The 22384-nt window shown below is 40.8% G+C and overlaps 1 protein-coding gene and 1 non-coding gene across 2 annotated transcripts; one reads left to right on the top strand and one right to left on the bottom strand.

The window, feature by feature from the left end:
- Positions 1 to 7038: 7038 nt before the first annotated feature.
- On the bottom strand, positions 7039 to 7392 carry LOC142172168 (uncharacterized). Its single transcript, XM_075235952.1, has one exon. It carries the CDS (start codon positions 7390 to 7392, stop codon positions 7039 to 7041), a length of 354 nt encoding a protein of 117 aa, XP_075092053.1.
- Positions 7393 to 11700: 4308 nt separating this feature from the next.
- Positions 11701 to 11807, top strand: LOC142172220 (small nucleolar RNA R71). The gene has a single exon (XR_012701595.1). It is a non-coding gene; the product is annotated as a small nucleolar RNA R71 (small nucleolar RNA).
- Positions 11808 to 22384: the final 10577 nt, after the last annotated feature.

Consider the following 22384-nt stretch of genomic DNA (forward strand, 5'->3'; position numbering starts at 1 on the left):
AAATAAATGTTCATCTGTGTAAAATAAAATGCGGGCCACTATTTTTATATGACCCGACTTAGTCCACTGAACTGAAATAAATAAAATATGGGCCAAGCCCAAATACACTAAGTACACTAACTCGATTTTTAAAATAGTTAAAACACGAATTAAGAATTTGGACCAATTTAGAGCCTAACCCAACCCTAAATCGAGCCAATACCTGACCCGGCTCGTTCCTTTTTATTCTAAAAAAGTTCCCAAACATTCATAGTTCCGTTCATTGTTCCGTACAGTGATAACTTCCGAGGATACTTCCACCAGGATTTTAGTTTTTTTTGTTGGGTATCAATCGATCGAATAGTGTTAAATTTGGAAAAACAATCATTCTAAGGGCCCGTTTGGCCATAAAGATTTTTTTTTACTTTTTCCGAAATTAGTGTTTGGGCATGGCAATTTCAAATTTCACTTGAGATTGTCTTTCAAAATTTTTCGGAAATTTGAAAAACTCCAAAAAGTCATTTTTCATAATTTTCACTTCAAATCACTCACAAAAAATTCAAAGACAACTCCAAATTTATTCAAAAACATCTCCAAATTATATTTATGTCCAAATACAACTTTAATTTTCAAATCCCATTTTCACTTGAAATTTTTTCATTTTTTACGAAATTTCACAATTCTTATGTCCAAATGCCCACTAAGTCACAACTTGGACCCGACAGCAAAATTAACTATACATAATAATAGTACTAACTAAACAAACATCAAAAATTGACTTTGTTCTTCTTTTAATTCTGAGCCTTGTGGCTAGTGGACAACAAAAATGGAGGAGAAGTCCATGAAAAATAAAATAATTACTAAGGGTACATAGAACCAATAATAATTACAGCAAAATAGGAAGTTAGTTAGTACCATTTATTTCTCAAATTTCACATCAAAAAAATTAACATTACATTTGCTTAGTATATTGATCAAAACAACATTCAACATATGAAATATTGTAAATCAGTGAACGGAATATGGAGCCGACACTGAACAAAAATATGAGCATTTATTTTAGAACAAAAAAGAATGTGTCGGCTCAGGTATTGAGTTGGTTTAGGATTTTGTAAATTGATTCAGTTCTTAATTAGTACTTTAACAATATTTTTCTCGAAATTAAACTTGCCACGACACTAAGTATTACAGAAAAATACTAGATCTGATGAAAATAACCATTGAAGCTAATTAGGTAAGGTAGATTGACTTTTGAATAAATGATCTTGATAGTCAATTACCCCAAGTTAAATGCCCATTTGACCAGTCAATTCTTGCCGCCGGCAAAATTAAACTTCTTATCATGTTCAATTGTTTCAAGACTTCTACATTATACGCCGAGGTACAAGATCTAGAGATGTACGCAGAAAGTTGTCAAGAGTTCACCTTCATCAGCAAGAGTAATTATTTCCTTCTGAAGAAAGCAAAAATTGAGGAAGTAAAGAGAAAAACAGAGGGAAAAAAAGTAAAAGAAACATATTAGAGAAGCTTAAAGTAGGGTAAGGATATAATTAGGATCGTGTTTGTAGTCATTATATTGCCAAAGAGCTTGGCCTTGTCCGCTCAAAGTGCCTAAATTAAATACGAAGTCATCCAAACAGTTTGGCTCTGTTTCCTTCACAAATTATTGATTAACTTTCTTGTCATTATTTTCCTACTTGCGTTGGAAATGGTAGGGTGGTCTATGCCTTATAAAAAATACATAAATTTTGGTAGGCTCGTCTATGCCTTATGACGAGCCTATTTGCTACAACTTAGTCAGTATGATCACGCTCAACTATGCCTTATAAAAAAGACTAAGTAATCGCTACAAAAATAATCCGGTTCAAGAGTTTGGAGTCGAATCCCACAGGGAACTAACCTATTTGCAATAATTTTTAGTATCGCTAATGATAAGCTCATACAATTTTCAGAGTTCAAGAATTTATTTGATAATTAACAGAATTATTTAACTAAGAAAAAATGACAATAAAAACTATCAATAAGCAAGAATGAAGTTGAATTCAAGGGTAAAAGAATCTAGGGCTATTGATTTCCTCAATTGTCGGATTAATTCCTGACACGTTAGCTATAATCTCGCCGTAACACTCTATAAAGATGATGAGTTCTTGCTTACCGTACTTATCTCTCGATCAATTACGATAATTTACTAGAAGTATTCTCTCGTACTAGTTGACAAATTGTACAACTCATAAATATCACACCAAAGCTTCGTTATCTCTAACCCCGCTTTTAAATTCAAGTAATTAATCTCTTAACTTACTCGAAAGTGGCGTTGTTCAACAACAATCTAATCAAGTATTCTTTTTCAAGCAACACTAGACAACTAGACACGATTAATCAAGGGCACTTTTAATTAATCACAAGAAACACATAGTTGAACAATTATAGAGTAAAAACGGCTCAATTATATCAAAACGTAATCAAGACTTCATCCAACAATTAGTTCCATCAACCCTAGATAACGGGTTTAGCTACTCATACTACTATGCACGATTACAATATAAAAAGGCATAACCAACAATGGAATTAAGAAGAAGAAGATGAAAAACTTGTAGGAGAATTCTCCGTCTTGCTTCTTTTGTGTTCTTGCCTCCAAAGTTCTTCTAAATACAGAGATACCCTCTTTTTGGGCGAGCTGGTCTTCATATAGGTCAAGGTTAGTCGCCTCTCAAATTATAAAATTGGCCTTGGACCATTTTTCTCGGAAGCACGTGCGCGGTCGCGCATCGACCGCGCACTTTGGCGAGTTTTTGCCTAACATGCGCGGCTCAGTGCGCGGCCGCACATAGACCGTGCACCTGGAGAATTTTCTGCAACATTTTTTTTCTTTTTTTTTTTAAGCGCGCTAACCTCCAATTGGCCTTCAATGCTCCATATTAGCTCCAAAACACTCTTTAACGTCCTCATAGCCCGAAATTGCTCCTGCAAAGTATAAAGTTTTTAATTAGAGCAATTTGTTATCATTTAATATTCAAATATCAATAAAGTGCAGCTAAGTTAGAGTACAAATAGTAGCTAAAGTACATAATTATAGCCTACTATCAATACCCCACACTTAAACTATTGCTCGTCCCCGAGCAATCAAACCACACTCTACAGAGGCCTAACTTCACTAAGCGACTTCCCTAACTCATCACACCAATAATATTTCACATAAATTGAGCACCGTAGTGTAACATCTTCACCTCAAGAGATGACTCCCACGCACCACGCAATATTCCTAACTTACTCACTTACTCTAACGCAGAGGTCAAGAATTACCTTTCCTTCATGAATCATGTGCTTGCTCGCAACAAAAGAGACTCATTCCACAATCAATAAAATTCACGCACAATGAGGGACTTCAAAATAGACAGAATTCACTCACCCTCAGAAACGATATTCTTGTGCCACAAAAGATGCTTCATAGGCTTGCCCGTAGTGTACTACTCTACTAATCGAGCTCATTCAGTCTAGGATCAAGTAGGACTTTATTTGGTTGTAATGTAGGCTGCAGGCCGGGTTGGATATATTTGGATATAAGAGTGACTACACCTCCCTAAGAACTTTAATACATATACTTTAACATTCAAGTCCATACTTATGTGAAACCATAACTCCACCTTCACATCAATATATATTAACTCCATACTTCTTTAAGCACAATTACATCAAGAGTCACCACTTATCAAGGAATATTTGTTTTTCACAGCAATACCACTATTTGTTTCCTTTTCTTTCTTTTTCAATTCAAATGGCTCTTACTTTTTTAAAACAGTGCACATTTCTCCTTATTTCATTAGTTCCACTCAAAAGCCAAACTAACCACCCCACACTTACACAGTTCATAACAATTCAAGTGCTCATGAGAGGTTAGAAGGTTCAAATAGATGGTTGATTCAAACAAATAGGTAAGGCTTGTAATGTGGTTGCCAAAGAAATAGGATTACAAGCTCAAACGGGTTAATTGCGATACATAATAATTAGGTGCGTAAAATATATATATATATGGCTCAACAAAGAAATGCCTACATCACTTCCAAGACTGAACAAGACTATTTTTCGCTTTGCAAACACACGGGGCAAGTTCTAGGCATCAAATCCAGTGCATAGAATACAACAAGCCTCACACACACATGGCACAAGAGTCACTCCAGATTGGATCATCAAAACACTCTAGTCAGGGTACTTAAGCCAAGTTAAGAACATACAATTTAAGGCACTCTTACAAGAATCAACAATTGAGCCTAAGTATCACACTAAAGTACCCGCTATATTCAAGGCATAACGAAGTTAAGAAATCCTATTTCCAATTCAGCCCATAGCCCAAGGGTTTCTAACTTTTTAAAAAAAATTAAAAAAAAAACTAACTACACCCGGTTCAAACGAAACCCTTGAAAAAGAACCGTGGCCCAAAGAAAAATCAAGGGGGAATTATTACACTCCTAACAAAAGAAAATCTTTTTGTGTTTTTTTTTCTTCGACTTGAATCCCTCAAGAAATCCGTCGAATGATATCCATCGTCGGGACAAATCGAAACTTTTGAAGATATTTTTTTTTATATTCAGTTAACTAACGAAACTACACTACTTTACATAAATCTATACATACAACATACATACAAAATATCCCCTACCCCACACTTAAAATGGTGGCATGTCCCCATGCCACACAAATAAAAAAATTGTGATGTAAAGGAAACTTCCCTAGTACATCAATCCTGATCGAATCCAGTGCCGGGGTCGAGATGGCACGCCCTTCCTAGCGCACGCAGGCAAGCCATGATTTTCTTCTCAGATTTTGCATTTTGGGTGGTCAGTGCATCAACTCGAGTCCCCAAATCCGTGACAAAAGTGCGTAACCCTGCCATATCACGTTCTAGGGTTATTATCCGCGTATCCCATCTGACCACAGATGTTCCCTCAGCCTCAGCAACTTGCTCGTGTGGGGGTGACTCAGCCACAGCCTCAGCCTGCCCTTCATCTCCCTCCTCTGGCGCATCAGACTCATCACTATTAGCTCTGCCAGGTACCACATGATCCTTCCCAATGGTCACTTTATCTGCCTAAAACTTTGGTTCTTTTTCAACTCTTCTATCCACGTTTTTGTTCTCCGACACCCGTGCTACCCAACATAATCTAGTGAATAGTTAAGGGAAGAAGAACCCATACCTCTGCGCAGGACAACGGATGAACATCTCATCATGAATAACCTTAGCCACATCAAAATCGTAGCCATTCATGATGCACCAGATCAATGTAGCTCTAGGACCGTTCACCTCAGTGGTGTTGGAGGAAGGAAGCAAGCGACTATTGATGGTATAAAGCCAATATTTCCCTTCAAAAGTGAGTTAGGCCGAGTGAAACTTCTGCCCCGGCGTAACCCACACTATGTCTTTGTTTGGCACACAGATTGTTCTGAAATATAGGTTCCAGGAGGTTGGTTCTCGGCTATACGTATCATAATAGTCTTCCTCCCTACCAAATACTGGCAGCCGATACCCCCTCCTAATGGCGTCTATCGATGCATAAACACTCTTTTGTCGTACAGTGCAAATATGGTCCTCATGTTCAGAGCAGTTCGCGTAGAACTCTCGTACAACCATCAAGTTGGCCTCCTCGGGTTCTTCAAAAAAAATATCCAGCATGCGTCGAGCCAACTCATGATACATATTGGGGCAATCAATCTAGAGGGACCCCCTATCAATACCCCGTTCCGGTATGGGCTTCTTAGGAGCCTTCTGACTAAAACGTTCATGGGTTGAGCTTGATATAAATCTTATGATATCAAACTAAGGCGCATTGGTTGAGGCCCATGCCCGGGACGAGCCTGCATGACCACTAAAAGAGGCGCACGTGGTTCGTCTTTTCTTTTAGGGTGTCATAGTACCTACAAAACAAATACCACTATCAGTACAAGGGGGGATATGTGAACCAATAGCTGTTACTCAGACTTCACCCGCACAATTGGTCACAAATTACATTCACGAACTCACTGTGGCATTTAAACAAATACTTGATGTGCAAATTCACCCCAAATTCCCCAAACACCCAATTATACCTCAATTCCACCACAATCTTAACAATGTCTAATCCAACCCAACAAGATGAAATTTTACTATCCTCACATACCAACAAATATACTGAGTAATACAAAGCAAAGAAAATAACAACAATGACTTCTACTACCATACAATTAAAAGAGAAAAAGAAAAGAAAAAATTGGAAAAACTAAAAAAGTAGAAATTGAAGGAAAAGGAAAATAGAAGACATGGTACTTACCTGAAGAAGCTTGTGAGGAATAGAGATTGGGGAGTGATTGAGTAGGGAAGGGGAGGAAAGGGAGGTAGGTTTTTGCTTTTGAAATTGGGGAGAATGGAGGGTTGTTTTTGGGCGTGTGTTTGTTGTGAGAGAGGAGAGTTTGTTTTGTTTTTTTATTCAGATTTTAGGGGAGGAATGGGGGAATAAGAGGAGGTCGGTTATTAGTAAGGGAGAAATAAAATAAACGAAAAGAAAAGAAAGGGAAAAAAATAAAAAAAATTAACTAATGAAATAACCTAAAAACGTCGCCCAATGCGCGGTTCATGCGCGGTCAGTGCGCGGCCGTGCACGTGGGGCAGTGGAGGTCACCCAGTGGACGATCCATGCGCGGTCAGTGCGCGGCCGCGCCTGTACAACAGTAGGGGTCCGAAAGTGCACGGCCGCGCACGTTTGTTCTTCGAAATTTCTCCCTTTCAGCCATTTTTTACCTATCTCCGGATGGATTTCTTCACCCCGAATCCTTCCGTCGCGCACAATTTTATCCTTGCACACTAATAGACCTGTCAATACTTTCACCGTTCAAAATCAAATACAAAAAATAAGAACAAAGAAAACATATTGGGTTGCCTCCCAAGAAGCGCCTAGTTTAACGTCGCGACACGACGAATTATAACAAAATCATGGGTTGCCTCCCAGGAAGCGCCTGATTTAACGTCGCAGCACAACTCATGCTTTCATGATTGCACTTCGCTCACATATTGGGGCTCTCCCAAAGACATCACAACTTTCTCCCCTTTTCTTCAACCATTCCAAGGTAGTGTTTCAGCCTTTGTCCATTCACTTTAAACCTATTCGTTCCATCTTCAGACTCAATTTCTACTGCTCCACTTGAGAACACTTGCACAACTCTAAATGGTCCTGACCATCTAGATTTTAGCTTACCCGAAAACAATCTTAATCTCGAGTTGTATAACAACACTAGATCTCCGGGATTGAAGTTACGATCTAGAATATGCTTATCATGCATAATTTTCATCCTTTCTTTGTACAATCTTGCATTCTTGAATGCATGGAACCGGAATTCCTCAAGTTCATGTAGCTCTGTGACTCTACTTGTGCCTGTGATTTCCATATCCAAGTTCAACTGCCGCAGTGCCCATAAGGCTTTATGCTCAAGCTCCACCGGAAGATGGCATGCTTTTCCAAACACCAACTTGTATGGAGACATACCAATTGGAGTTTTAAATGTTGTGCGGTACGCCCATAATGCATCATCTAACTTCTTTGCCCAATCAGTCCTTGCCGCATTCACCATTTTGGTCAGGATACTTTTAATTTCTAACAGCCTTGCGAACGCTCTATTGCAAAAATGGGTTCCACCATCACTGATTATAGCTCTCGGAGTGCCAAAACGTGTGAAAAGATTTTTCTTTAGAAAGCATGTCACTCCTTTGGCATCATTTGTTGGAAGGGCCACAACTTCAACTCATTTGGAGATATAGTCAACTGCTACCAATATGTACTTGTTACCATACGAGCTAACAAATGGTCCCATAAATTCAATCCCTTACATGTCAAATACTTCCACCTCTTGAATTGTAGTCATCGGCATCTCATGACGGCGAGAGATGTTGCCTGTCCTTTGGCACTCATCACAACTTTTCACCCAAGCATCGACATCCTTGAATAAAGTCGGCCAATACAAACCCGACTCCAACACCTTCACCGCTGTATGAATTCCTCCAAAGTGCCCACCATATGGTGAAGCATGGCAAGCCTGCAAAATAAAAGATTGGTCTTTCTCGGGGATACACCTTCGGATCATGTTATCTACACATATTTTAAAAAGTAAAGGTTCATCCCAGTAATAAGACTGACAATCGCGAAAAAACTTTTTTTTTTAATCGAAGAGAGTTCATAAGGTTCAATATCGCTTTCCAAATAATTAGCAATATCAACATACCATGGCATCTCCTCCATTGCCACTGCTAGTAATTGTTCATCTGGGAATGTCTTAGTTCTATCTTCAACCTCTACTTTCTTTTCAGCTCCCTCCAACTTTGAAAGGTGGTCTTCCACTTGGTTATCTGTCCCTTTCCTATCGCGAATCTCCAAATCGAATTCTTGTAGCAACAGAACCCAACGGATCAAGCATGGCTTTGACTCTTTCTTTGCTATCAAGTACCTAAGTGCTGCATGGTCAGTATAAACAATCACTTTTGAACCAATCAAATAAGACCTGAATTTGTCGAATGCAAACATCACAGCCAATATCTCTTTCTCAGTCACGGTATAATTGAGTTGTGCACCGCTTAGCGTTCTGCTTGCATAGTAAATTGGGTGCACCAGCTTGTCCTTTCGCTACCCCAGGATTGCTCCTATATCATAGTCACTTGTGTCACATATGAGCTCGAACGGCTACTCCCAGTTGGGTGTAACGATGATTGGTGCATTCACTAGTCTCTTCTTCAGCTCCTCAAATGCCAACCTGCAATCATCAGAGAACACAAAGTGATGATCCTTTTCAAGGAGTTTACATAAGGGGTTAGCAATTTTAGAGAAATCTTTTATAAATCGCCTGTAGAACCCGGCGTGCCTAAGGAAACTTCTCACTGCCTTGACCGAAGTGGGCGTTGAAAACTTCTCAATCACGTCAACCTTAGCATGGTTGACCTAAATACCTTTACTGGACACTCGATGCCCCAACACTATACCTTTTTTTAACCATAAAATGGCACGTCTCCTAGTTCAGCACTAAATTTGTCTCAACACACCTTTTTAACACTCTTCTTAAATTGTGAAGACAATCTTCGAATGAATCCCCCACCACTGAGAAATCATCCATAAAGATTTCCATAATATCCTCCACCATATCAGTAAAAATGGCTAACATACACCTCTGAAATGTAGCTGGTGCATTGCACAGGCCAAACGACATTCTCCGAAAGGTAAAGATGCCATATGGACATGTAAAGGATGTTTTCTCTCTATCTTCAAGGGCTATTGAGATCTGATTATACCCCGAATATCCATCCAAAAAGCATAAGTGAGACCGCCCAGCCAACCTATTCAATATTTGGTCAATGAATGGTAAGGGGAAATGGTATTTCCGGGTGGTTGTGTTCAGTTTTCTATAATCCATGCAAATTCTCCAACCCGTGACTGTACGAGTCGAGATCAACTCGTTATTCTCATTTTGCACGACTGGCATTCCACCTTTCTTTGGCACACACTGAACTGAACTGTCAGAGATGGGGAAGAAGATACCCGTATCTAACCACTTGATCACTTCTTTCATGTTCGGGTTAAGCCTTCTTTGATGTTCTATGGAAGGTTTGTGCCCTTCTTCCAAGAAAATCTTATGCATGCAAAAGGCCGGACTGATACCCTTTATATCTGCCATGGTCCAACCAATAGTAGTCTTACATTCCTATAACACTTGTAGGAGTTGTTCTACCTGCACAACTAATAAACCGGATGAGATAATAACAGGTAAAGTAGAGTTAGGCCGTAATAAAGTGTACCTGAGGTGAGCTGGAAGCTGTTTCAGGTCCAACTGTGGTGGCTCCTCTATTGATGGCTTCGCAGGTGGTGTTTCCCTTTCTTCTAAGTGTGGTGGCTCAAACTGTGGTTCCCTTTTCCAGAACCGTTGACCTTCGAGATCCATGACCCACTCTGCCAACTCTTCACCATCCACATCTTCCAAATTCATCAAGCAAGCTTCTAACGGATCTCTGACATTAAGGGTCTCATCCTTCTCTTGTAGTGTTACATCCACCGCCTCCACTAGTGAATAATTTGCAAATTCGCTGGGCCTCCTCATAGATTGTTGAACATTGAATATTATTTTCTCGTTGTTCAACCTCATTTTTAACTTTCCAGTCTCACAGTCGATCAATGCTCTCCCAGTGGCTAAGAACGGCCTCCCCAAAATTATTGGTATTTATTCGTCAACTTGATAGTCAAGAATAACGAAGTCGACAAGAAATACAAACTTCCCCACTTGGACGAGCACATCATCCAGAATTCCTGTCGGACTTTTGACTGTGCGATCAGCCAGTTGCAAGTTGCAACAACATTGAGGTCAGTCTAGCTCTGCCAATGCCTAATTTTGTGTAGATTGCCAAAGGCATCAAATTGATACTGGCTCCTAAGTCACACAATGCTTTAGCAAAAGCATAACTTTCAATTGTGCATGGGATAGTGAAACTACAGGGATCAGACAATTTTTGAGCCATAAGTCTTGTCACTACCGCGCTGCAAGTTTGAGTTAGAGTTACAGTATTCAATTGAATTTGTCTAAGCATTTCCATGAATTTCCTTTATTGATCATCTTTCTTTTGCTATGCCAACCTTTGAGGGAATGGTGCAGGAGTTAGCTTCTGCCCACTGCTTGGTGTCTTTTCTTTATTAGGAGCCTTTTCCACCACCTGTTCTGGGAGTTGTTCAAATTCCTTCTCCTTGCCTTTGTCCACTTGTGCATGTTCAATTACAACCTCTGTGAGCTCCCTTGACTCGTCGGTCTCTAATGTCACTGGAGTACTGGGTACTGCGTCTCTCCTAGATTGAGCAACTTCTTGCTCTCTGTCTAAATCCCTTCCATTCATGAGACTCACTGCCAGTAGCTGATTTGGGTTCTGCTCCTTTGGATTGATGTTTATGTCTGCAGGCAATGTTCCTTGTGGGCGATTGTTTAAGGCCATAGATAACTGGCCTAATTGAGTTTCAATGCCTTTAATAACCGAATCATGTGCGGCTAACTTTTCTTGCATCTTTCCATTTGTTCCAATGAGTTGTTGCAGCATTCCCTTCATTTCTATCATATTACTGTCCTGTTATTGATAAGGCGGTTGGTAAGCCAACTGTTGTTGGTGATGCTGACTGTAGCCATGCTCACTTTGATAAGGCACAACTTGGCCTTGTGGTTGTGCTCCCCCTGGAATGGTATTGTATTGTTTCTGGGTTGGTCTGTACTACTGATTTTGAGGTCCCCATTGCTGACCACCTTGCCTCTGACCCCAAAATTATTGACGTAATTCATGTCTTCTCTGAAGCCCTGGTTATCTTTCTCTCCACTCCACGAGCAAACATATGACTGATTTATGCAGGGAGTGCATAGGCCTCCATTTGTCGTATCAACAATGTGCACCTGTTTCGTACCCATCTCATCAATTTTCTTTGTCAACAAGCTCATCTGGTTCATGAGAGTGGCTTTGTTTTCTGCATATGTATTGTTTGGGTCAAGAGCAACAGAATACACTATTGGAGTGAGTGTTGTATCTCTCGTCATCCAGCCTGAATTTTGAGCCATTTGTCAAGAAGAATCTTACACTCTGTGAATGTTTTGCTCAAGAATGCACCCCCAGCTGAAGCATCTACATTGGCCTTCAGACTGTCAGCCAAACCCATATAGAATCTCTGTCCAAGCATCTGATCTGGGATGCCATGGTGTGGACACTTAACCAGCATACCCTTAAACCTCTCCCAGGTTTCCTGCAAGGTTTCAGTTGGTTTCTGCCTGAATTGCAATATCTCATCAATTTGCCTCGCAGTTTTGTTGGGTGGATAGAACTTGTTTAAGAACTGCTTGACTAGTTCCTCCCAAGTAGTAATGGAGTTTATTGGGAGAGAATTCAGCGAAGTTTGAGCCTCCCCAGTCACTGAGAATGGGAACAGTAATAATCTGATTGCGCTGTCTTTGAGTGACACAAATTGATAGAAAGTTCTTCAGATGTTGTTGTGGGTCTTCGATGTACGACCCGGAGTATTTTGCAGCAAGTGCAACATGTTGTTGGTAATCTGAAACGTCTTCGCTTGTATCGGAGGGACTGCAATTGCGGTGGCCAGGTTATCAGCAGTTGGTTGGGCCCAATCATATAGAGCATCTTCCGGCACAAGAGGTGCTACCACTCCGATGTTTGGGTCAACTCGATCATTCATATTGTTCTCATTGACGTTCTCAACGTCGTCCATTTCAATTTTGAATTGTTCATCTTGTTTTAGCTGTTTGCCCTTCTTGTTAGCCTGATTCAATGCCCTGAATGCTTTCTCAGGATCTGATATTCCTTCAAAAAGTTCACCAGTTTTCAAGGAGCTTCTAGGCATGCATCTGAGTCACAGAAGAGTTCAAACATGAGAATTTCAATGGAAATATTTTTAACACCACAGAAAATTGATCTAAACTAAAAATCCTAGCAATTCTTCCAAGTTGTAATAAATAACACCGTTAGTTCCCCGGCAACGGCCCAAAATTTGATCACGCCCAACTATGCTTATAAAAAGGACTAAGCAGTCGCTGCAAAAATAATCCGGTTCAAGAGTCCGGAGTCGAATCCCACAGGGAACTGACCTATTTACTACAACTTTTAGTATCGCTAATGATAAGCTCAGATAATTGTCAGAGTTCAAGATTTTATTTGATAATTAACAGAATTATTTAACTAAGGAAAAATGACAATAAAAGCTATCAATAAGTAAGAATGAAGTTGAATTCAAGGGTAAAAGAATTTAGGGTTATTGATTTCTCCAATTGTCGGATTAATTCCTGACACGTTAGCTATAATCTCGCCGTAACACTCTATAAAGATGATGAGTTCTTGCTTACCGTTCTTATCTCTCGATCAATTACGATAATTTACTAGAAGCATTCTCTCGAACTACTCTACTTGACAAATTGTACAACTAATAAATATCACACCAAAGCTTCATTATCTCTAATCCCGCTTTTAAATTCAAGTAATAAATCTCTTATCTTACTCGAAAGTGGCATTGTTCAGCAACAATCTAATCAAGTGTTCTTTCTCAAGCAACACTAGACAACTAGACACGATTAATCAAGGACACTTTCAATTAATCACAAGAAATACATAGTTGAACAATTATAGAGTAAAAACGACTCAATTATATCAAAACGTAATCAAGACTTCATCCAATAATTAGTTCCATCAACCCTAGATGACGGGTTTAGCTACTCATACTACTATGCACGATTACAATATAAAAAGTCATAACCAACAATGGAATTAAGAAGAAGAATATGAAAAACTTGTAGGAGAATTCTCTGTCTTGCTCCTTTTGTGTTCTTGCCTCCAAAGTTCTTCTAAAAAGATAGATACCCTCTTTTTGGGCGAGCTGGGCTTCATATAGGTCAAGGTTATTCGCCTCTCAAATTACAAAATTGGCCTTGGACGATGTTTCTCGGAAGCACGTGCGCAGTCGCGCATCGACCGCGTATCGACCGCGCACTTTGGCCAGTTTCTGTCTGACATGCGCGGCCTAGTGCAGGGTCGCGCATAGACCGCGCACCTGGAGAATTTTCTGCAACATTTTTTTTCTTTCTTCTTTTTAAGTGCGCTAACCTCCAATTGGCCTTCAATGCTCCATATTAGCTCCAAAACACTCTTTAACGTCCTCATAGCCCGGAATTGCTCCTGCAAAGCATAAAGTTCTTAATTAGAGTAATTTGTTATCATTTAACATTCAAATATCAATAAAGTGCATCTAAGTTAGAGTGCAAATAGTAGCTAAACTACATAATTATAGCCTACTATCAATTTACGTCTTGCAGTTGACATATATATTGAGTATATATATAAATTTGAAAAGTGGGTAGTTTTTTCTGTTTGTTTATGTTGATAATATACTAGACTCTGGTTTACAGGGGTATAGCGCCGCCATGTATGGGACATGTGAATCCATGTTCTCTCCGTCAAACTATGTGTTTTATGTACATATTTTTTAGATTAGTGTTTACCCGAAAAATGGATAGAGTTGAAGTTATACGTAGTTCTAAGAATATATGGTATAACTTAGCACAAATCGTAAGGATAAATTAAAAGTATCAAATATTGATTGTAAAGAATGAAAAATAAACAAGGTTGGAAAGAAGATAATTTAAGGACTAAGCAAGATGAATCACTCTATGAAGCCCAAAAAAATAATCCTTCAATATAGGAGTATACGGTCTTTTAGTTATAATGTAAGCAAAAGCTTGGTCCTTACAAAAATAATAACCATCCCCTTTATAATAGAGTGATCTTACTTTAGATATAATAAAAAATACATAGTGGGAGACCCATGATAAATCAGTTTTTCCATAATCCTGCCAGGATTCTCTCCTCTAGTGGGATTGCAGCAGCTCTTGGCTATGAGCTCGATATTGACTCGAGCTCTCGATCTTGACTCGAGCTCGATTCTAAATCGGATCCTTGTATTGATTCGGGATCGGTGTTGGTCGGTCTCTGCCTCATAAGCTTGATAACTTTACTTTGCATCGAAGTTTGACTTGGATTCGAGCTCGATAATGACATCGAGCTTGACATTGATCGGTCCCTCGGGCTCGAAGCTTGGTGACCTGACTTTGGACCTCAACCTGATACTATAAAGACGCTTATTCGATCCAATGTATTACTATTTAAACCAGTTCGTACAAAGGACTAACTGGTTTTTACCGTATATAGATAGTCCCCTCGTTTCTCAGAAAGGATATAGCGAGAAACGACATGATTTCACAACGGCTAGATCAGATATAAGCTGACGTTCATATTGAGCTCGATCATGACGCACGTGATAGCTGTCCCGTCGGTTTAGTTTTTTAAGGCATTTAATGCGTGTCAGACGACGATCGACCACCGCTGATATTGAACCGCCATTGCTTTAATCTATAAATAGCCCTTCCTTTTACCATTTATCACTTTTACATCTTCAATCTTCCAAATTTTCCAAGTTATTTTTTCGTATCTTCTGAGTTCATTCGCAAATCTGTGATTCCTTTCTGCAAAAATCATTCTTCAAAACTACCAAATCTTTGTCACTTTCTTCTATTCTCGACCTTTAAATTCAAAAATGGTGAAAACGTCACAAACCATTCCTCAGAAAGAGAAAGCTTCTTCTTCACAGCCTGCCGCCGAAAAAGCACTGGTAGATCCACGGCCCGAGGAATGCATTCCTGGGGCGTGTGTTCTTACCTCTGATTTTAAGGTCGATAAAGGCTCGTCAATTCCCGGCCGATGTGAGCTAGTATCGAGGTACATGTTCTCGATAACCGAGAGGCACCTCAAACAGCTAAAGAAAGATTGCAATTGGGAGAATAAAGAAATAGTAATCCCGTCTTCTGACGATGATATCACCACTTACGTGTAAGGGTTTTTAAGTGTGTATACTTATCATTTTACGTTAGGTCCCCTCGACCCCATTATTATTGACTTCTGTCGTCAATACCAAATAACCCTAGGCCAGATCCACCTTTCTTTTTGGCGGATCGTTATTTTGATCTGATACTTCGTGAACAAAATCGAGGGGATGCCTTTCACCCTCGACCATCTCATATGATTGTACTGTCCTCGCCTTTTTCGAGAAGGGTTAATAAAACTTCAGCGTCGGGCACCCAAGGTTCTGTTCTCGAGCATAGACGAGGACAGGGATCGAGGCTGGATAGGCAGGTTCGTTCAAGTAAGGACTTCGGACCTGATTCTAACTGAATAGATGCCTTTTCCCGAGGAGTGGAACATGAAGCGTAAGTGTAATTCTTTTGTTATCTCCTACTATTTTTCCCTTTCATTTCTTTTCTCACCGATATCCCCTTTTTGTGATGCAGCGGTTCCCTGGATGCCCGGCACAGTTCCCGATCTCAAGAAATGGGTACAAGATTTGGCTTCGACTTCCACATACGCCGAGCGCTCATGGCGTGATTTGTCAAAGGGCCGATGGGAGGCCAAAAATCACGGTAAGCCCCTTTCTCGTATTTTTTGGTAGTTCGAACGAAATGCTTTCCATATACTTTGATACATTTTCCCGTATATAGGAGTGGGCAAAGATACGGTTTTGATGCCTTTGTCCATTGAGAAAGAGGCTTCGGCCTCTGTTCCGAAGCCGGTGAAAGATAATAAGAGGAAAATGGCCTCCGCTCCCAAAGATCTAAAATCGAAGACGAGGACGGATCGTAAGCCGAAGAAGAGTACCATTACTTTGACCCTAGAATTAGTTCTATGTCTAAGGGATGAAGACGAAGAAGAATAAGAAGAAGAAAACGACGGGTCCACGCTGGCGGCCCGAATGAAGAAAAGCACTGATGCCCCAACGACGGTTGAATCGATGGTGATTAATAAGGCTCTGCCTCGGACTAAGGAGATATCGGAGGAAGGCTCGGGCAAAGTCCCCGAGTCATTAGAGATCGAGGATGCTTCCTACCGAAGTCAACAAACAGTGGGTACATCGGAAGGGTCCTGAAGATCTCCGAACTGAGGAGAACGCCCCAAGCGAGTCGCTTGGGGAAATAGTAATCGTAGATTCGCCCACTCTCCCTGCCTTTTCCGAAGGGGATATTTGGGAAGCCCAAGCTTTGGGGACCCTCAAGATGAGCCGGTCTCACGAAGGGGAGGACCCTTTCTGTGATCTGTTTACTGTGGTCAAGGACGCTGCTGGCCCTAGTGATGTGTCGGTCCTTCTTTGTGAAGTGCAGCTAGCTCTGAATCAGATAAGCTCTTAACTCTATTTGTTGATATTACCTTTTGTGTTTTGCTATTCTTTCCTAACTTCTATTCTTCTTTCTTCGCAGGCCGTGGCGGTTCATCAAAAAGCATATTTTCGGTCTCGAGCTGAGCTGCATCGGTTTGAGACCGATCTTCAACGGGTCACGCAGGAGAGGAACTCCCTTAAACTCCTCTTAGGGAAAAGGGGAGAGAAAATCAAAGACCTACGAGCTGAGTTGGCCAAGGCTCACCAAGATCAGACCGATCTGTCTGAGCAGGTAATGCTACTTTTAAAAGCCTATGGGCTGGATACCGGAACGATGGCTAACTTTTCGGTCTCACAGCTGCAGTAGAAAGTTGAGATGATCGGGAAACTACGTGAGGAGGTCGATATGATAAAAGCGGAGTCCTTGAAGTGAAAAGAAGGTATGGACCACTTTGCTGTAGAGAAAGAGGCCGCTCGAGCCCAATTATCATCGGCGCAAAACCAGCTTCAAAGTATGAAGGAGAAAAGCTCGGTTCAAGTAAGAAGAATAGAGAATCTTGAGGCTCGGTTGGCCTCTGAACTTGCTAAAGTCGTATCTGACGATGAAAAGGCAAAGGCCTATGCGGATGCATTCGTGGCCGTTAATCGGGCCGATGCTGAAGCTGCTCAGGTACAAGTAAGAGAGGTAGCCGAGACCGCCAACACTCGAGCACATTGGGTTGCTGAACTTGCTAAGTGCCGATCTCAGAGGGAGACCCTTGAGGAGATCCATGCTCGAGGTTTTGACCTTACTGAAGAGATAAAAAGGGCTAAAGAGCTCGAAGCTGATGCTGAAGCCTTGGCTTCCAATGATGATGATGACGATGATGGGAGCAAGAGCGGGTCTGAGCCCGATGGAGAATAGACTGCCCCCGGGGATAACCAAGAAACTTAGTCCCTTAGTTTCTATTTTGGATGTTGCAAACAATCATGTAAACAATCTTGTAAATATATACAAATATCTTTTCTTTTCCAGTCTTACCTCTGTTTTATTTTCTGCCTTGTGAAGATTTTGTTTTATTCACGCCTTATGAATATTTTCATAAGGCTTTAGGCAATTTGATCGAATTTGGACTTTGTAGACTTTATATCTGAGTGGGCATTTTCGAACTCAAAGTAATGTAGCCCGTAGGCTTAGTAGTCGAGTGAGTGATTTCGAACTCAATGTAATGTAGCCCGTAGGCTTAGTAGTCGAGTGAGTGATTTCAAACTCGAAGTAATGTAGCCCGTGGGATTAGTAGTCGAGTGAGTGATTTCGAACTCGAAGTAATGTAGCCTGTAGGCTTAATAGTCGAGTGAGTGATTTCGAACTCGAAGTAATGTAGCCCTTAGGCTTAATAATCGAGTGAGTGATTTCGCACTCTAAGTAATGTAGCCCGTAGGCTTAATAGTCGAGTGAGTGATTTCGAACTCGAAGTAATGTAGCGCGTAGGATTAATAATCGAGTGAGTGATTTCGAACTCGAAGTAATGTAGCTCGTAGGCTTAATAGTCGAGTGAGTGATTTCAAACTCGAAGTAATGTAGCTCGTAGGCTTAATAGTCGAGTGAGTGATTTCGAACTCGAAGTAATGTAGCCCGTAGGATTAATAGTCGAGTGAGTGATTTCGAACTCGAAGTAATGTAGCCTGTAGGCTTAATAGTCGAGTGAGTGATTTCAAAGTCGAAGTAATGTATCCCGTAGGCTTAGTAGTTGAGTGAGTGATTTCGAACTCGAAGTAATGTAGCCCGTAGGCTTAATAGTTGAGTGAGTGATTTCGAACTCGAAGTAATGTAGCTCGTAGGCTTAATAGTCTAGTGAATGATTTCGAACTCAAAGTAATGTAGCCCGTAGGTTTAGTAGTCGAGTAAGTGATTTCGAACTCGAAGTAATGTAGCCCGTAGGCTTAGTAGTCGAGTGAGTGATTTCGAACTCAAAGTAATATAGCTCGTAGGCTTAATAGTCGAGTGAGTGATTTTGAACTCGAAGTAATGTAGCCCGTAAGCTTAGTAGTCGAGTGAGAGATTTCGAACTCGAAGTAATGTAGCCCATAGGCTTAGTAGTCGAGTGAGTGATTTCGAACTCGAAGTAATGTAGCTCGTAGGCTTAATAGTCGAGTGAGTGATTTCGAACTCGAAGTAATGTAGCCCGTAGGCTTAATAGTCGAGTGAGTGATTTCGAACTCGAAGTAATGTAGCCCGTAGGCTTAATAGTCGAGTGAGAGATTTCGAACTCGAAATAATGTAGCCCGTAGGCTTAATAGTCGAGTGAGTGATTTCGAACTCGAAGTAATGTAGCCCGTAGGCTTAATAATCGAGTGAGTAATTTCGAACTTGAAGTAATGTAGCTCGTAGGCTTAATAGTCGAGTGAGTGATTTCGAACTCGAAGTAATGTAGCCCGTAGGCTTAATAATCGAGTGAGTAATTTCGAACTTGAAGTAATGTAGCTCGTAGGCTTAATAGTCGAGTGAGTGATTTCGAACTCGAAGTAATGTAGCCCATAGGCTTAATAGTCGAGTGAGTGATTTCGAACTCGAAGTGATGTAGCCCGTAGGCTTAGTAGTCGAGTGGGTGATTTCGAACTCGAAGTAATGTAGCCCGTAGGCTTAATAGTCGAGTGAGTGATTTCAAACTCGAAGTAATGTAGCCCATAGGCTTAGTAGTCTAGTAAGTGCTTGCTCGAACTCGAAGTAATGTAGCCCGTAGGCTTAGTCGAGTGAGTGCTTGCTCGAACTCAAAGATTTACCTTAATCCTGTTTGCATAATAAATCTCGAAATAGAGGAATATTTCTTGGATATAAGATATCGGTAAAAAACTTTCTTTATAAGTCGTTATACATGTGTTCATGTTTTGCGTTCAGGGCTCGGGCCAACTACATGAGCATGGTTCGTTTTGACCATTTGGCTCTTACAATTTTTCCTATCGGAACCCTGTTGTTATAAAGTAACCTTCTTGCATCAAACTTGATATATTTGAGGGCTAATGCCCCCCAGTATTCGAGGTCGATTGTAAAGAGGCCTCAGATACTGTCGAATTGTTTCTAAGTTAGCACGATTAATGGTTGCCTCATTAAAAACCTTGTCAAAAAAACCCGTTTGGGATAAAACCGGTCTAAGGGGAAAAGAGTGCAACGTGTGATTTCAGACCTAGGGCTTCGTATTGAAGGGTCCATCCTTGCTCCTGATCGGACTCCTGCAAGGGTTAGTTTCGAAATATAAACGAATATGGGAGGGTCGTACCTTAGCAATAGTATCGTTTTAGGTGCGATACATTCCAATTGCTTTATAGTTGTTTGCCATTTATAATACCGAGCTTATAAATATTTTTCCGACGTTTTTGAGAACCTGGTATGGTCCTTCCCAGTTTGTACCCGATTTTCCTTCGTTTGGATTTCGGGTACTGAGGGTGACTTTCCTTAGCACTAAGTCCCCGAGTTTAAAATGGTGAAGCTTGGTTCTTCGATTATAGTATCTTTCGATCCACTACTTTTGGGCGGCCAATTGAACGAGATTGGCTTCTCGTTTTTCATCCAATAATTAGAGGCTAGTATTCATAGCCTCGTAATTTGACTCTTCTGTTGTATATCGAAACCTGGCACTGGGTTCTCCAACTTCGACTGGAATCAAGGCTTCAGAGCCATATACTAAAGAGAATGGGGTTGCCCCCGTACTGGACTTTGATGTTATTCGATACGCCCAAAGAACTTCGGGTAGGATTTCTCTCCATTTCCCCTTAGCGTCGTTCAACCTTTTCTTTAGATTTTGAATGATAGTTTTGTTCGTCGATTCGGCCTGTCCGTTTCCACTAGGGTTATACAGTGTTGATAATATCCTTTTTATCTTATGGTCTTTGAGAAATTTTGTCACTTTGTTGCCGATAAATTATTTTCCATTGTCACACACTATTTCGGCGGGTATCCCGAATCGGCATACGATATGATTCCAGATGAAGTCTATAACCTCTTTCTCTCTAACTTTTTTGAACGCCTGAGCTTCAACCCATTTAGAGAAATAGTCAGTCATAAATAAAATGAATTTTGCTTTACCTGGGGCCGATGACAGAGGGCCGATGATATCCATTCCCCATTTCATGAATGGCCATGGGGATAGGACTGAGTGAAGTTGCTCTCCGGGCTGATGGATCATTGGTGCAAATCTTTGACATTTGTCACATTTTCGAACAAACTCCTTTGCATCTTTGTCCATATCAATCCAATAATATCTTGATCTGATTATCTTTCGGACTAATGAATCGGTACCAGAATGATTTCCAGAAGTACCTTCGTGAATCTCATGTAGGACGTAATCGGTGTCCCCTGGTCCTAAGCATACTGCTAATGGTCCATCGAATGTCCTTCAATATAATGTTCTATCTGCAGTCAATATGAACCGAGCAGCTTTGGTTCGTAGGGCCCTCAAATTTTTAGGGTCTGATGGGAGCATTCCGTTCTCCAAGTATTCAATAAACTTATTCCTCCAATCCCAGGTTAAGCTTCTAGAGTTTATCTCGGCGTGACCTTCCTCGATCACGGATCTCGAGAGTTGAACGACAGTCCCCGAGCTAATCTCATCTTCCCCGACCGATGATCCCAAATTTACAAGTGCATCGGCCTCACTATTTTGTTCTCGAGGTACATGCTGTAAGGTCCATTCTTTGAAACGGTTCAAAGTTACCTGAATATTGTCCAAATACCTTTGCATTCTATCTTCTCGAACTTCGAAGGTCTTGTTTACTTGATTTACCACCAACAAAGAGTCACACTTGGCTTCAATGACTTCTGCTCCCAAGCTTTTAGCAAGCTCCAGACCTGCAATCATGGCCTCATACTCGGCCTCGTTGTTAGTCAACCTAGTAGTTTTGATAGATTGCCTAATAGTGTTACCCGTGGGCGGCTTTAAAACGATGCCTAGCCCGGACCTCTTCACGTTCGAAGCCCCGTTCGTGAAAAGGGTCCATCCCTCCGATGATGTATCCGATTTCAATAAGAATTCTTTTTTAACTTCGGGTACGAGGGTCGGCGTGAAATCGGCCACGAAGTCCGCTAAAATTTGAGACTTGATGGTCGTACGGGGTTGATATTCGATATCGTACCCACTTAGTTCGATGACCCATTTGGTCAATCGGCCTGATAGTTTGGGCTTGTACAAAATATTACGAATGGGTAAGTGGTTAATACGCATATGGGGTGACATTGAAAGTACGGTCTTAACTTTCTAGAGGTGCTTATTAGCGCAAGTACCAATTTTTCTAAGTGTGGATATCTAGTTTCTGCTTCTCCTAAGGTTTGACTTACATATAAATGGGAAATTGCGTACCTTGGTCTTCTCGAACTAGGACACCACTTACCGCGATTTTCGATACCGCCAAGTACAAGCAAAGTTTTTTGTCTATTTTTAGAGTATGAAGCAGTGGTGGGCTCGATAGATATCGCTTTAATTCCTCTAATACATGTTGGCATTCCGGGGTCCAAGCGAAATCGTTCTTCTTTTTGAGTAGAGAGAAAAATCTGTGACTTCGATCTGACGACCTTGAAATGAATCGGCCTAAGGCAGCAATCTGTCCCGTTAGCCTCTGCACGACTTTTACACTGTCCACGATGGCGATGTTTTCGATGTCCTTGATTTTATCGGGGTTAATCTCGATCCCCTGAT

Source organism: Nicotiana tabacum, chromosome 17 (genome assembly GCF_000715075.1).
Source record: "Nicotiana tabacum cultivar K326 chromosome 17, ASM71507v2, whole genome shotgun sequence".
Classification (NCBI taxonomy): Eukaryota; Viridiplantae; Streptophyta; class Magnoliopsida; order Solanales; family Solanaceae; genus Nicotiana; species Nicotiana tabacum.